At 42.2% G+C, this 14,088-nt stretch overlaps 1 protein-coding gene across 3 annotated transcripts in view; it reads left to right on the forward strand.

Annotated features, from left to right (window-relative positions):
- SASH1 (SAM and SH3 domain containing 1) overlaps positions 1–14,088 on the forward strand; it is a 211,034-nt gene that overhangs the window by 122,627 nt on the left and 74,319 nt on the right. For all 3 annotated transcript variants that reach the window (XM_055266799.2, XM_055266800.2, XM_055266802.2), the window contains 3 exons: positions 5,492–5,532; positions 8,344–8,430; positions 11,047–11,159. In XM_055266799.2, the coding sequence (XP_055122774.1) occupies positions 5,492–5,532; positions 8,344–8,430; positions 11,047–11,159 (241 nt within the window). The remainder of the gene's footprint in view (positions 1–5,491; positions 5,533–8,343; positions 8,431–11,046; positions 11,160–14,088) is intronic.

Consider the following 14,088-nt stretch of genomic DNA (forward strand, 5'->3'; position numbering starts at 1 on the left):
TCTCCACTGTAAAGCAGTAGACTCACTGGAAAAGAAAATATAGCAACCTAGAGTTTCCACTGTGTGGAGTGTGAGACTGCAATATAAATTTTTTTTTTTTTTTTAAGATGGAGTCTCATTTTGTCACCCAGGCTGGAGTGCAGTGGCGCAATCTCAGCTCACTGCAACCTCCACCTCCAGGGTTCAAGCGATTCTCCTGCCTCAGCCTCCTGAGTAGCTGCAATTATAGGTGCTCTCCACCACGCCCGGCTAATTATTGTATTTTTAATAGACATGGGGTTTCACCATGTTGTCCAGGCTGGACTCAAACTCCTGACCTCAGGTGATCCGCCCATCTTGGCCTCAAAGTGCTGGGATTACAGGTGTCAGACACCGCACCCAGCTGCAATGTAATTTTTGTAAAATGGAGTTTAATAATATTCTAACCGGAAAGGTAAAGGAGCACTCTGCCTGCTTTTCTTTCTCCCACTGGCTGCTTGTCCTAAGTCTCATTGCTGGGCCTCACTTTCTCTTTCTGACCCCTAAAAATCCGGTCGCCCCAGAGCTCAGTCTTCATAATGTTTCTCTACGTAGTGTTCAGCCAGTCTCAGAGCTTAGAGTATGCAAGTCACTTACAAATTCTTCTCTGCAGCTCTAGACTCACATATCGAACTGTTTCTTTACTGTCTCCACAGGGATGTGTAATAAGCACCGCACACTTAGCATGTCCAAAGGGGACCTCTTGTTCCCTCCCCTGCTGTTCCCCTGCCCAGCTTTCCCCATCTGGGGAAGTGAATGTTATTTCATTATTTAGGTTTCTGCTCAGAGAAGCCTTCTCTGTCCCATCACCTCAACTTCTCCTGACTCCTTGACTCTGCAGTCGCCCTCCTTGAATCTGTCTTGTTTATTGCTATGTTCTCAGGACCTCAGAGGATGCCTGACTCCTACTGAGAGGTGAATAAATAAATACTGAATGAAAGAATGAGTGAAAATGAATACACAAAGCAATTTAACAAAGAATTTGTTAAAGACAGAGGTAGGAGGAAAGAAACTAGTTCAGTTCTGGGGATACTGTCTCTTAAATTATTATTTTTTTAAATGGGATTGATAAATTCCTTAATGAAGGAATTTTCTTAAGTGAATTTTGCCTTCAGGAACAGCTAAAGCAGTTTAGGGATCTTGAGGAAAAATGTTGACACTTAAGCAGGTTTGAGGTCTTAATAGTAGGAGTTATTGATGAACAAGTATTTGCTGTTTCAGTTCTGAGACTTTAAATCCAATACTTGATGATAATTAAATGTTTAAATGGATTTTTAAAGCGCAGCAGAATATTAATTATTGCTTTTTGGCCATCAAAATCCATGCTGAAGTTACCATACTTTTTACCCATTGACAGTGAAAGATGAGTCCAAAGAGTAGATCCACCTCCAGCGCCCACCATCCTCAGGCCTGGGGCTTCTGGCTGGAGGAAGGAGGTGCTACTACCAGGAGGCCTCTTTGGAGCTGACGTCTGAACATTAATTTCTTCCACCAGGAGATTAGTAAATGACCCCTTCCACCTGCTGCCATCCACATTTGGACTTGGGTTATATCATTGATTTTTGCTCCTGCTGGATGAATTTTAGTAATCATTCTCAAGGAGAAAGGAGATGGCATTTTGCACTGCTTCTATGCCAGCTTCTGTTTGCAGGGAGAAAGTCACTGCATCCAAATTCATACGTTGTCATTTTCCTCCTTTGTAAATTTGATAAGTTGGGGAGCCTCACGCTTATGAAACATGGGCTTGTTATTCTTTGGCCAGCATCTAGGTGGTGAACTTGTGAAATTTTAAAAACAAAATCCCACTCACCACGGCAAGATGAATAAAGAAACTACAGTGCCATCTGCTGGCATCCTGGGGAAATTCAAGCAATGCCTGGGCCAAGTCCAAACCGGAGGATAAAATTATTCAAAGTGTGTGATAGTTTGAAGACAGTAGGTTAAAAATAATGAAAATATTGTCAGTCATCATTTCAGAGAGGAAAATGCAATCACGCTTTGTGATAATGGTGTGGCAGTGGGAGCGTACATTTTTCTGCAGTGTACTTTTTGAGGTATTTTGATGACTTTTAGGAAAAGTAAAAATTCGCAATTTATGTTTTCACTTATTACATAATCAGTTTTATCCTGAGGTAGGGATATTTGGTCCATAGCAGTTAGGTCAAGACTTCTCTAGTCCTGGCCGGGCATGGTGGCTCATGCCTGCAATCCCAGCATTTTGGGAGGCCGAGGCGGGCAAATCACCTGAGGTCAGGAGTTCAAGTCCATCCTGGCCAACATGGTGAAACCCTGTGTCTACCAAAAATACAAAAATTAGCCGGGCATAGTGTCATATGCCTGTAGTCCCAGGAGGCTGAGGCAAGAGAATCGCTTGAACTTGGGGGTGGAGGTTGCAGTGAGCCGAGATCACACCAGTGCACTCCAGCCTGGGCAACAGAGTGAGACTCTGTCTCTAAAAAAAAAAAAAAAAAAAAAAAAAAGACATCCCTAGTCCTTAGGGTGAGGACAAAAATACATATGGGGCTCCCTGTGCCTCTGGTGGCCCCTTACAGAAAACATGTTTAACTATTTGCAGACTGAAGTAAGGTGGGCTGAAGTAAGGTGGGCACACACAGTCCCATGACTTGAAGTGCAAGTGCAAAATATAAGATTAAAAAAAAAAATTAAGAATGTAAACTTAGCAGGAACCCTTCTTGCTTTCTGAAGGATTTCCTGCCTCAGTCCCCAGCCAACTAGCTCGCTCTTATTTTGCTCCCACTTCTCCCGTGGCCCTGAGCACGTTACGTTTGCTGCTGCTCTTTCTCATTCTTCTCCTCCCTTCCCCCCTCATCATTTCTTATGCTTTTTTGTTTCTGTCTCCCTCCGTCCCTAACCTGTGGCTCCCCTTTCTTCGTGTTCATCCATGTACCTTATTTGTGCTGTTGTTCAGTACATTTTGGCTGAATGATGTAAATTTTGAAATGGCTGCCTCCTAAAAGACTTGCAGGTAAATACAGGTGTTTTCACTTTTGTGTGGACAGGAGGAAGGAGAGTAGGTCCTAGCCATGTTTTGGCACAATTTGGTGACAACTGAGATTTTCCTTACATGTTCTGTATTCACAGCACAGGAGTAACGGGAAATAACTAGAATTCAAAACTAGCTCTTGTCCTCTCTAGCGGTTTCTCCCCTGATTCTGTTCTTAGCTCCGACTCTCCCTTAGTTTACAATAGAAAGCATTCAGATTTTTATGCTGGTCATCAACAGTTCTCTGCACTCAGACGTGGAGAATGGTGGTGCTTGCAGGGCATGGGCCTGCCACTCAGAAATTGTACCCAGTGGTCAGCCCACACCAGCGCAGCTACACCAAAGGGTGGTGGCTTATTAAAGGCGGCTCTGCATGAAAAAGCCTCCCTCCCCTCTCTCTGGTCACCTTAGATTCTCAAGGTCCTTTTATCCAAAAGGTAGGCAGAAAATCACTGTAGGTGATTAGGATATTCAATTCTTCTTCCTCTGAATGAGACAGAGTCTCATTCAGTCACCCAGTTTGGAGGTCAGTGGTGTGATCATAGCTCACTACAACCTCGGACTCCTGAGCTCAAGTAGTCCTCCTGCTGCAGCCTCCTGAGTAGCTAGAACTAGAACTATAGATGCATGTCACCATGCCCAGTTAAAACTTTTTTAAAGTTTTTTTTTTTTTTTTTTTAAAAAAAAGACGGTGTCTCACTATGTTGCCCAGGCTGCTCTCCTCCTGCCTCAGCCTTTGCTCTAATTTTTTCAGTGTAACTCATATCTGGCCTCCCACTTTCTTGTCTTCCCTAGCCTTCAGATGCAAAAATCACCTCTTCCATCTTCCTTCCTGGTGGTGAACTTGTAATGAATATTCAGGTTTAAATCCCCCAAGTGTCTGTGTCTGTTCTGATGCAGGTGCCTTCTTTCTGGTTTCCCTTGGCTGCAAGCCCAAGGATACTTACTGTATTTTCCTTCTGGGATTTGGACACACCTAATGAAAGATTTTGCTCCACACTCTCTACTGTTCCTTTTTTTTTTTTTTTTTTTTTTTTTTTTTGAGACACAGTTTCACTCTGTCACCCAGTCTGGAGTGCAATGGTGCGATCTTGGCTCACTTCAACCTCTGCCTCCCAGATTCAAGCAATTCTCCTGCCTCAGCCTCCCGAGTAGCTGGGATTACAGGCCTGTGCCACCACGCCTAGCTAATTTTTGTATTTTTAGTAGAGACGGGGCTTTGCCATGTTGTCCAGTCTGGTCTCAAACTCCTGACCTCAAGTGATTCGCCCACCTCGTTCCCTTTTTGATACAACCAATTTTAGCTTTCTTTGGTTTTCCCGCTTTCTTTCTTTAAATTTTGTCTAAGTTTTTTTCTGGAGGAAGGCTTAATGAACTGGTTTTGGGCTGTGTACACTTTTCAGATTATTTGGGTTAATCTGTATCTGCCTTCACAAACTGGCAGCCAAAGGTGTTGGGGTGGGGGGCAAATTCAATGCCCAGACATATATTGATTAATTTGGACACATTTTAAAAAACATTGGTTTATTTGCCATCACTTAAAAATGTTAGAGCTCTCGTATAAAAATACAGATTTCTGGCTGGGCACAGTGGCTCACACCTGTAATCCCAGCACTTTGGGGGGCCGAGGCAGGAGGATTGCATGAGGTCAAGAGTTCCAGACCAGCCTGGCCAACATGTTGAAACCCCATCTCTACTAAAAATACAAAAATTAGCCAGGCGTGATGGCGCATACCTGTAATCTTAGCTACTTGGGAGACTGAGACAGGAGAATCGCTGGAACCCAGGAGGCGGAGGTTGCAGTGAGCCAAGATCATGCCACTATACTTCAGCCTAGGCAACAGAGCAAGACTCTGTCTCAAAAAAAAAAAGTGTAGATTTCTGGCTTCTCTTTGAACGTTGGAAGATTCAGCAGGATGGACATTGCACTTGCCAACTGGCAGCAACCAACTGGAGGAACTACGTACTGGCCGCCCCCTCTATTAAGGACACTCAATATCCTGTTGTGGGTCTCTCACCCGCCTCCCTGCCCCCTTTGTTTTCCTAGAGCCGACCACTGTACTCATCTGCGGGCCCAAGTGGCATTTGTGGTGCTGAGTTTGTTTTCATTATTATTTGCTTTCTCTTTTCCTCTTACACAAGAGACTTCCCAATGGCAGTAACTTCACTTGTATTAATAGTTCACAGAACGAAAGGTACTTCAGCGATCATGTAGTGAAGTCTGTCTTCTTCATTTAATATTACAGGTCTCACCTTCGAGTGAGTCTTTAATAAATGTCGACAAATGGCACACGAGTCTATTTCTAGGGAGTCAGCAGACGGGTAGAAAAAGCTAGTGGTAAATAGCCTATAACAATTTCCCTGGCTGTATTAAGTAGTATTGATGCTGGGTCAAACTAGTTAGGGGGATTTTCAGTTGTCCCATGAAAGCAAGGCTCCCTGGTAATCTGATTTGTTTTTTTTTTCTAGGAACCCTCTTCATAAATCAAACTCAGAAGACAGCTCTGTAGGTCAGTACCACTTTTCTTGGTTTACCTATGTCATTATCTTAATACTTCATAGAAAACACGAACATGTGAAAATACAAAACCCACAATAATCCTTCTACTCAGAAATAAACACTGTTAAGATTTTGATGTACAACCTTATTCTCCTTTTTCTAGGGGATTTCAAAAAAACATAATTGTGATCATATTCTGCATACTGTTTTATAGTTTTTAAGTTGAATATGTTATGAGCATTTTCCCATGACTGAATATTCTCTATGTTAATAGAGAAAAAATTAGAAGCAACCTAAATGTCCAGCAAAGAACGAATTGGTTAATTAACTTATGGCACATCCAATATGGTGGAATATTATGCAGACTTAAAAATTTACTGCTGCTGTAAATATCCTGGGGTCTGTGTCCCTAATAATGTCCTTAGGATAAATCCTTCAATTTGGAATTTTTTTGGATCCAAGATTATGCATAATTAAAGCATTGTATGTTTTATATATTCTTGATTATAAAATTCACTGTTGGTTTAGTAACAGCTATTCTGTTTGGATCAGAGGGTGGGTGGCTGATAGTAATTAGGAACATAAGTACTCAATCAAACCTGGCTGCCTGGCTTTGAATCCGCTGACTCAATAGCTATCACCTTGTGCAGCTCACTTGCACCGAGCCTCAGTTTTCTCATCTGCTAGGTGGGAACAATGATGTGTCATATAATTGAGTATTAAATGAAATTTGCCATTAGATAGCAAAGTGCCTGGATATAGTAGCTGAATAAATGTTAGCTATTACCATTTATTAGGCTGCATCTCTGTTTCAGAAACATGAAAATGGGAGAAGGGAATATAGCTTATAGTCAAAGAAATATGCTCTCAGCCTGTGCAGTGGCTCACTTCTCTTATCCCAGCAATTTGGGAGGCCAAGGATGGAGAATTACTTGAGCCCAGGAGTTCGAGACTGACCTGGGCAACATAGCAAGATGCACTCTCTACCAAAAATTTAAAAATTAGGTGGGCATGGCACCATGCACCTGTAGTCCCAGCTACTTGGGAGGCTGAAGTGGGCGGATCCTTTGAGCCCAAGAGTTTGAGGCTACAGTGAGCTGTGATTGCACCACTGCACTCCAGCTTGGACGAAGAGATCATGTCTCTTAAAAAGAATATAAATAGGCCAGACGTGGTGGCTCACATCTGTAATCCCAGCACTGTGGGAGGCCGAGGCGGGTGGATCACGAGGTCAGCAGTTCAAGACCAGCCTGGCCAATATGTTGAAACCCCATCTCTACTAAAAATACAAAAATTAGCCAGGCGTGGTGGCTCGTGCCTGTAATCTCAGCTACTCAGGAGGCTGAGGCAGGAGAATCACCTGAACCCAGGAAGCAGAGGTTGTAGTGAGCCAAGATTGCACTGCTGCACTCCAGCCTGGGCGACAGAGCAAGACTCTTGTCTCACACACAAAAAAAAAAAAAGAAAAAGAAAAATGAAAGAAAATAAATATTCCCGAACTGTCCAAGAGCAAGGCTGAGTTAATAATAATTAGTCTGCTTTAACCCTGCATGTCTGACATTTGCTTCAGTGTTAAGCCCAAAGGCAGTGGGTGATACAAAACTTGCCATGAAGCTCTGTCTTTGGCGGAAAGGCTCCGGTTTCATTCCCACAGCTCTGGGGGCTGTGAAAACTTAAATGTGTGGGCATCCTGTTTTGACAGACGACGCCCTTTCTAGCCTGGGAGCACCATAGACATGGTTCCCACACGTCTGCTTCATTGCTTGGCACCACCAGTCTAGACTGGGGAAACCCATCACTTCGCCGGGTTCGCTGGGCCCTGTTTCCAGTGGCCATGGAGCAACCAGACAGACAACAAGTGGTGACAGAGCTGCTATTTTGAATGTGCCACATCAGCACGATGGCAGACACCGCTGCTGCTGCTTTTTATTTGTAAAGAATAAAGGACTGCTCTACCCACTCATTTTACTTACTCTCCCCTTTCGCTTTGCTTTTAAAAAGGTGTTACATATTATTGATGATCGGAACCCTACCACATATTAAAAATGTCTAGCGATTGCAGCGAATTTGTTTTCACTTGAAAGTCACCGCAGTCATCTGGAAAGGATGGGGGGTGGGGTGGGTAGAGGGACACCCATTTGGGAGATGACACAGCCGGATTGCAGTCTTTCTTGTCTTTGTGCCCTGGGTAAGCTGTAGGTGGGTCACCAGGTAGCCTGAATGCCAGGGAGTGCCATATGCATGCCATAGCGAGACCCATGCAGACCACACTTCTGAGAGTAGCACTGGGGGCCAGACCCAGAGACCCAGGGGACCGATTCCCCTGACCTGTGGGCCCAGGACATACCAACCATTCTCTTCTTGTCGTTAAATCTGGAATAACAGAAATAAACCAAGGGTAGATCAACAACAGAAATAACAACAAAACAAAGTGAACTTCTTAAAATACCCTATTTGTGGTGTAGTTGAAATAATTGTGGCTAAGACCAAAGAGGGGAAATATACTGCAAGACGAGGCCAAATTAGGCATACTAATTAAACAAACATCAAAGTAAACACAAAAATGCATCTTTTGCCTTCCTTTTGGATGTTTCTGTTTCTCATCTTAACCTCACTGCACCATTTCTTGCTACTAGGAAATTTGCATTTCTTTTAAACAACTTTATAGGCATCTCCCATTCTTTCACTAACTGAAAGAAAAAAATGTCCTTTTGTGAAATCAAAGTATTCTTACCAGGTTTGAATTATAAGGAAGAGGCTACTTTTGTTATTAATGAATTTATTGCTTGTGCTTTTTCTTCCTTTTTTTTTTCCTTTTAAGGAAAAGGAGACTGGAAGAAGAAAAATAAGTATTTCTGGCAGAACTTCCGAAAGAACCAGAAAGGAATAATGAGACAGACTTCAAAAGGTACTGCAATGCAGCTGGCGGACAGTAGGTCCTTTTAGCTCTAACATGTGAAGAATCCTGTGCTGCTAATCTCAGCGGATGCTATAAGTTAGCGTAACTCACCACATGTGCCCATAAAATGTTCAACTTTTCTGACATTCCTGTTATTACATTAAGACTTTGTCCCAGTGATTTTCTTTTTTTTTTAAGTCAAAGAAAACAAAAGGGGACAAGTTCACAGTTCTTTCCTTTCATAGATCTGACAGCAGAGGCTGAATCTTTAGTTTTCTCAGTCGCACCAACCTCAGAAAAATCTTTACTCTTCTCTCGTCAAGGTCTAGCCTGAAAGGGCCTAGAGAGCCCTAGCATGTGTTGGTCTGGGGCTCTCCTGTCCACGTTCCCACTGAGATCCTTTGCATTCTTCTGAACTTCTGATGCTCTTCTGCAGCGGGACGGTTATGGGGTGTTGCCCCTGGAAACTCCGGTGGTATGACATCATGGGAATTTGCCCGGGCGGCTTTGTGAAGGGAGTTCTGCCCTACTCTTGGCTGTGTCTTTTGTTGTTGTTTATATAGTAAGTAAATATATCATCCCTTTGAGGCTCAGTTACATAATTTATGTTTCCCCAGTATTCAGAGAAGAAACCAGAGCAAATCCACTTCCAGATTCCAGTCCAGCTGAATGAGGCTAACAGTAGATTAAAAAGTTTTCCTTGATCACCAGTGACACTGCTTGTTTTCCTTTACAAAATCTTAGTGTCCTGTGCTGTGTGGAACGTTTGTCTAATTATTAGTACACATGGAAATGAGAAAAACGGATGTGAACAGCAGACACGTCACAGCACACCTGGGTTCCTTGGCAACACTCCACTTGGTTCTTTTTTCAAGTTGTCCTACTTTTAAGCATTCCCAGTTTTTTGTATTCACCCAGCATCACTTGTGATTTAAAATAAACCTTGGATTCTAAAAAAAAAAAAAAAAAAAAAAAAAAGTCTAATTTAGAAAGAAAGCTAAGGAGAAAGGGAGAGGTACAGAGGGAGAGGGAGGGAAGGAGGAAGCCAACAGTTTACCAGCTAACATGGGTTTTTAAAGAACCCAACCAACTCCCCATCACCCTCTCTGCCATTTGAGGTGACACAGATAGTAAAATGAATCAAACCAGCAGGCTTGTCTCTTCACCCAGCACACACTATTATTCTCCCTGTGTAAGTATCAAAGGGAACTTGAGGAGTATTTGTGGATTGATTGATTACAAAGTGGAAGTGAGATGGAAATATAGGGCAACTTAAATTCCAAAGTCAGCCATACCTGAAATGGTTTCCTACGAGTCTACAGGCAGACTCTTCCCCTCTGTCTCTTACACCAAAGGCAAATTAAGCCACAGCCAGGGGCATCCTAATATTGGAAGCTGGTAAAAAGTCTGAATGAGAAAGCTGGGGAGGAGAGCAGGGTGTGGGACTGGAGTGCGGATGTTAAAGCTCATGTTCAGTAACATGTCCTTCCCCACACGCTGACCAGAGGCACCGTTGCCCAATGTGGCTCAGATATACTAGAGGCAATAGCAGTCTGTTTGCTCTGTAGGAGAATCTTTGGAATCTAATGGGACATTCTCTTCTCTGCAGTTCTAGCTGCCTTCAGGTGTGAGTTGGGAGTTGATTTTCCCTCAGTTTGGAAACCAATTTATGACAATAATACTTTCAGATACAGACCTATATGGCACCCTTCTTCTGATTAACTCAACATGCTTCATGTCTGTGATTTGCACTTAGCTTTTTTTTTTTTGGTCTTCAGATGGAGTTTTGCTCTGTCACCTAGGCTGGAGTGCAGTCGTGTGATCTCGGCTCACTGCAACCTTCACCTCTCGGGTTCAAAGCAATTCTCCTGCTTCAATCTCCTGAGTATCTGGGATTACAGGTGCCTGCCACCACGCCTGGCTAATTTCTGTATTTTTAGTGGAGACGGGGTTTCACCTTGTTGGCCAGGCTGGTCTCGAACTCCTGACCTCAAGTGATCCACCTGCCTTGGCCTCCCAAAGTGCTGGGATTACAAGCATGAGCCACTGCGCCCGGGTGCACTCAGTTTTGAGGAATAATAACAGTGAAATAGCTTAGTAGGAATGGAAGGTTTTGCCAGGCTGTGGGTCTGGACTCTGTGACCTTCCTTCCTCTGTCATGACCTAGGATTCTTTCCCACTTCTTTGCAAAAATATTTTCTTCTCATTTGTATTTCTAATGAAAGGACACAGAGAACCCACAGCTGAAGGAGCCTTGGAATGCTTGTATGATCCAGTTGGGTGTGTAAATTAGATCTTTACTCCACCTATAGCGAGGAGCTCTCTCACTTTCCTCCAAAACCTGTCCACTGGGTGCTCTATATCTCAAAGGCTCTGATCATCTTGAAGGATTTGTTTCTATGGTGACACCCATGTGTTCTGCAAGCCTGTTTCTCAATCAGAGGTGCTTATTGGCTTCTTAAAAAGCAGCATATTTTTGCCATCCTTTGCTTCATCAGTAACGTTCAATATACATAGTGTCCTGAGCAACATTCTTCCCTAGCCTGAGACAGCAGATGTTCAGCATTGACATTCTGTTTCGCCATTCTTGTTTTCACTCCGTTATTCTTTGTCCTCAATCTCCAGGAGAAGACGTTGGTTATGTTGCCAGTGAAATAACGATGAGCGATGAGGAGCGGATTCAGCTAATGATGATGGTCAAAGAAAAGATGATCACAATTGAGGAAGCACTTGCTAGGGTAAGCATGCAGATACCTGGTTTATATTTGAGAGGACTTGACTTTCTGAAGTGTAAAAATGTTTGCGGCCAACAAGGGGTATAGCAGGTACCCATGTTGTCAGATAAAATATTGATTCTGTTTACTTGATACAAACATTCCACTTTGTGAGGTGAAACTTCTATAGTCAATGAAAACATGAATGAATGAATGGCAGATATTTTTGATCTGTGGACCACATTAATGAGGAAAATGGCCTTCTGAATGCAGCTGCAAAATTCACAAGCCTTTTGAAAAGAATGTAATCAGTAATAAAAGATCAATTATTAAATAAAAATCAAATATACTAAAAACATTGTAAACATCAGGATTTTTTGTTTTTCTGAGGTAGGGTCTCACTATGTTGCCCAGACTGTAGTGCAGTGGTGCAATCACAACTCACTGCAGCCTCAACCTCCTGGGCCCAAGCAATCCTCCCATGTCAGCCTTCTGAGTAGTTGGGACCACAGGTGTGTGACACCACACCTAGCTAGTTTTTAAATTTTTTACAGAGACAGGGTCTCCTCATGTTGCCCAGGCTGGTCTCAAACCCGTGGGCTCAAGTGATCCTCTCACCTTGGCCTCCCAACATGTTGGAATTACAGGCATAAGCAAGCACACCTGGCCTACAAATAGCAGTTCTATAAGATGCCTTCACAAACTGAATTTTGAATAATCTAAAGGTTATACTCACTTTCATATCTAAGTAAATACTAATCGCAATTTATTGTGTTTGTTTTTTGTTTTTATTATTTCCCCCTGAGTTAAGTTAGGCACTACAAGAAGCCTAATTAACCTTTAGGATACTAGAGCAGCATTTATGGTAGTAAGGCAGCAATTTATTAAGAGATTCCCTGCTTTGTTGTTGAGCAACGAACCCATTGATTCTTGAATTTTCACTCTGAACAGTTGGTTCAGTACTGTGCAGGTAACTCCCAAATAAACAGGTTTAGAAATTGACAAAAACCTTCAAATCACCAAGGAACCATTGAATGAGTTAAGACTTTACCATTGTCTTGGTCCATTTTGTGCTGCTGTAACAGAATACCACAGACTGGGTAATTCCTCAAGAACAGGAATTTGTTGGCACACAGTTCTGGAGGCTGGGAAATCTAATGTCAAGGGGCCCCAGCAGGTTTGGTGTCTGGTGAGACTGTGCTCTTCTAAGATGACACCTCGTACACCACATCATCTGCAGGGGAGGAAGGCTAGATGCTTATAAGTCAGAAGGAGGAATGCCAAGAAGCTAAAGGGAGCAAACTTGCCCTTTGATAATGACAGTAATACTACCCTATCACCTCCCAAAGTTTCACCTCTTAACACCGCCACAACAGCTACCGAATTCTCACCATGAACTTGGGGAGAGACAAACATTCAACACATAGAAACCATAACATTCAACCTATAGCAGCCATTGAGTAGAATCTTAAAGGTCTGAAACCTTGAAACAGTGGCACACATATACTCAGTTTAGTTTAATATACAGTAGTTCCCTCTTACATGCAAGGGATATGTTCTGAGACCCCCAGTGGATGCCTGAAACTGCAGATGGTACCAAACCCTATACATACTATGTATGTTTTTTCTTATGTTCCTATGCATACATATCCGTGATAGAGTTTAATCTATAAATTAGATCTAATAAGAAATTAACAACAATAAAAATAAAATAGAACAATTATAACAATATCCTATAATAAAAGTTATGTGACAAAGATGTCCATTTTCACTACTGTTATTCAACATAGTACTGAAAGTCCTAGCTATAGCAATCAGGCAAGAGAAAGAAATAAAAGACAACCAAAGAGTCCACTGAAAAAGTATTAGAACTGGTAAATTAAGTAAAGTTGCAGGCTACAAAATCAACACATACAAATCAGTAGCATTTCTATATGCCAGCAACAAATAATCTGAAAAGAAATCAGGAAAGTAATCCCATTTATAGTAGCTACTAATAAAATACCTAAGAATAAACTCAACCAAAGAAGTGAAAGCTCTGTATAATGAAAACAATAAAACACTGATGCAAGAAAAGGACACCAAAAAAAAAAAAAAAAAAAGAAAGCTATTCCATGTTCATGGATTAGAAGAATCAATATCATTAAAATGGCTATACTACCCAAAGCAATCTACAGATTCAGTGCAATCCGTATCAAAATACCAATGACATGCTTCACAGAATTAGAAGAAATAATCTTACACTTTGGGAGGCCGAGGCGGACAGATCGCTTGAGATCAGGAGTTCGGGACCAACCTGGCCAACATGGTGAAACCCCGTCTCCACTAAAAATACAAAAATTAGCCAGGCGTGGTGGCACGTGTCTGTAGCAAGCTACTTGGGAGGCTGAAGCAGAAGAATAGCTTGAATCGGGGAGGCGGAGGTTGCAGTAAGCCGAGAGATCGTGCCATTGAACTCCAGCCTGGGCGAGAGTGAGAATCCATCTCCCCCGACCCCAAAAAAAAGGAAAGAAGAAAAAATAATCTTAAAATTTGTATTGAACCACAGAATACCTAGAATAGCCAAAGCTACCCTGAGCAAAAAGAACAAAACTGGGGGAATGACATTAACTGACTTCAAATCTGTACTATGGAGCTGTAGTAACCAAAACAGCATGGTACTGGCATAAAAACAGACATATAGACCAATGGAATAGAATAGACAGCCCGGAAATAAACCCATACGTCTGCAGTGAACTTACTTTCAACAAAGGTGCCAAGAATATACAACGGGGAAAGAACAATCTCTTCAATAAATGGTGCTGGGAAAATTGGATATTCATATGCAGAAGAATAAAACTAGACCCCTCTCTCTTGCCATGTAGAAAAATCTAATCAAAATGGATTAAAGACAAATCTTTAAGACTCAACTATGAAACTAGTAAAAGAAAACATTGAGGAAATTCTCCAGGAC

Source organism: Symphalangus syndactylus, chromosome 2 (genome assembly GCF_028878055.3).
Source record: "Symphalangus syndactylus isolate Jambi chromosome 2, NHGRI_mSymSyn1-v2.1_pri, whole genome shotgun sequence".
Lineage (NCBI taxonomy): Eukaryota > Metazoa > Chordata > Mammalia > Primates > Hylobatidae > Symphalangus > Symphalangus syndactylus.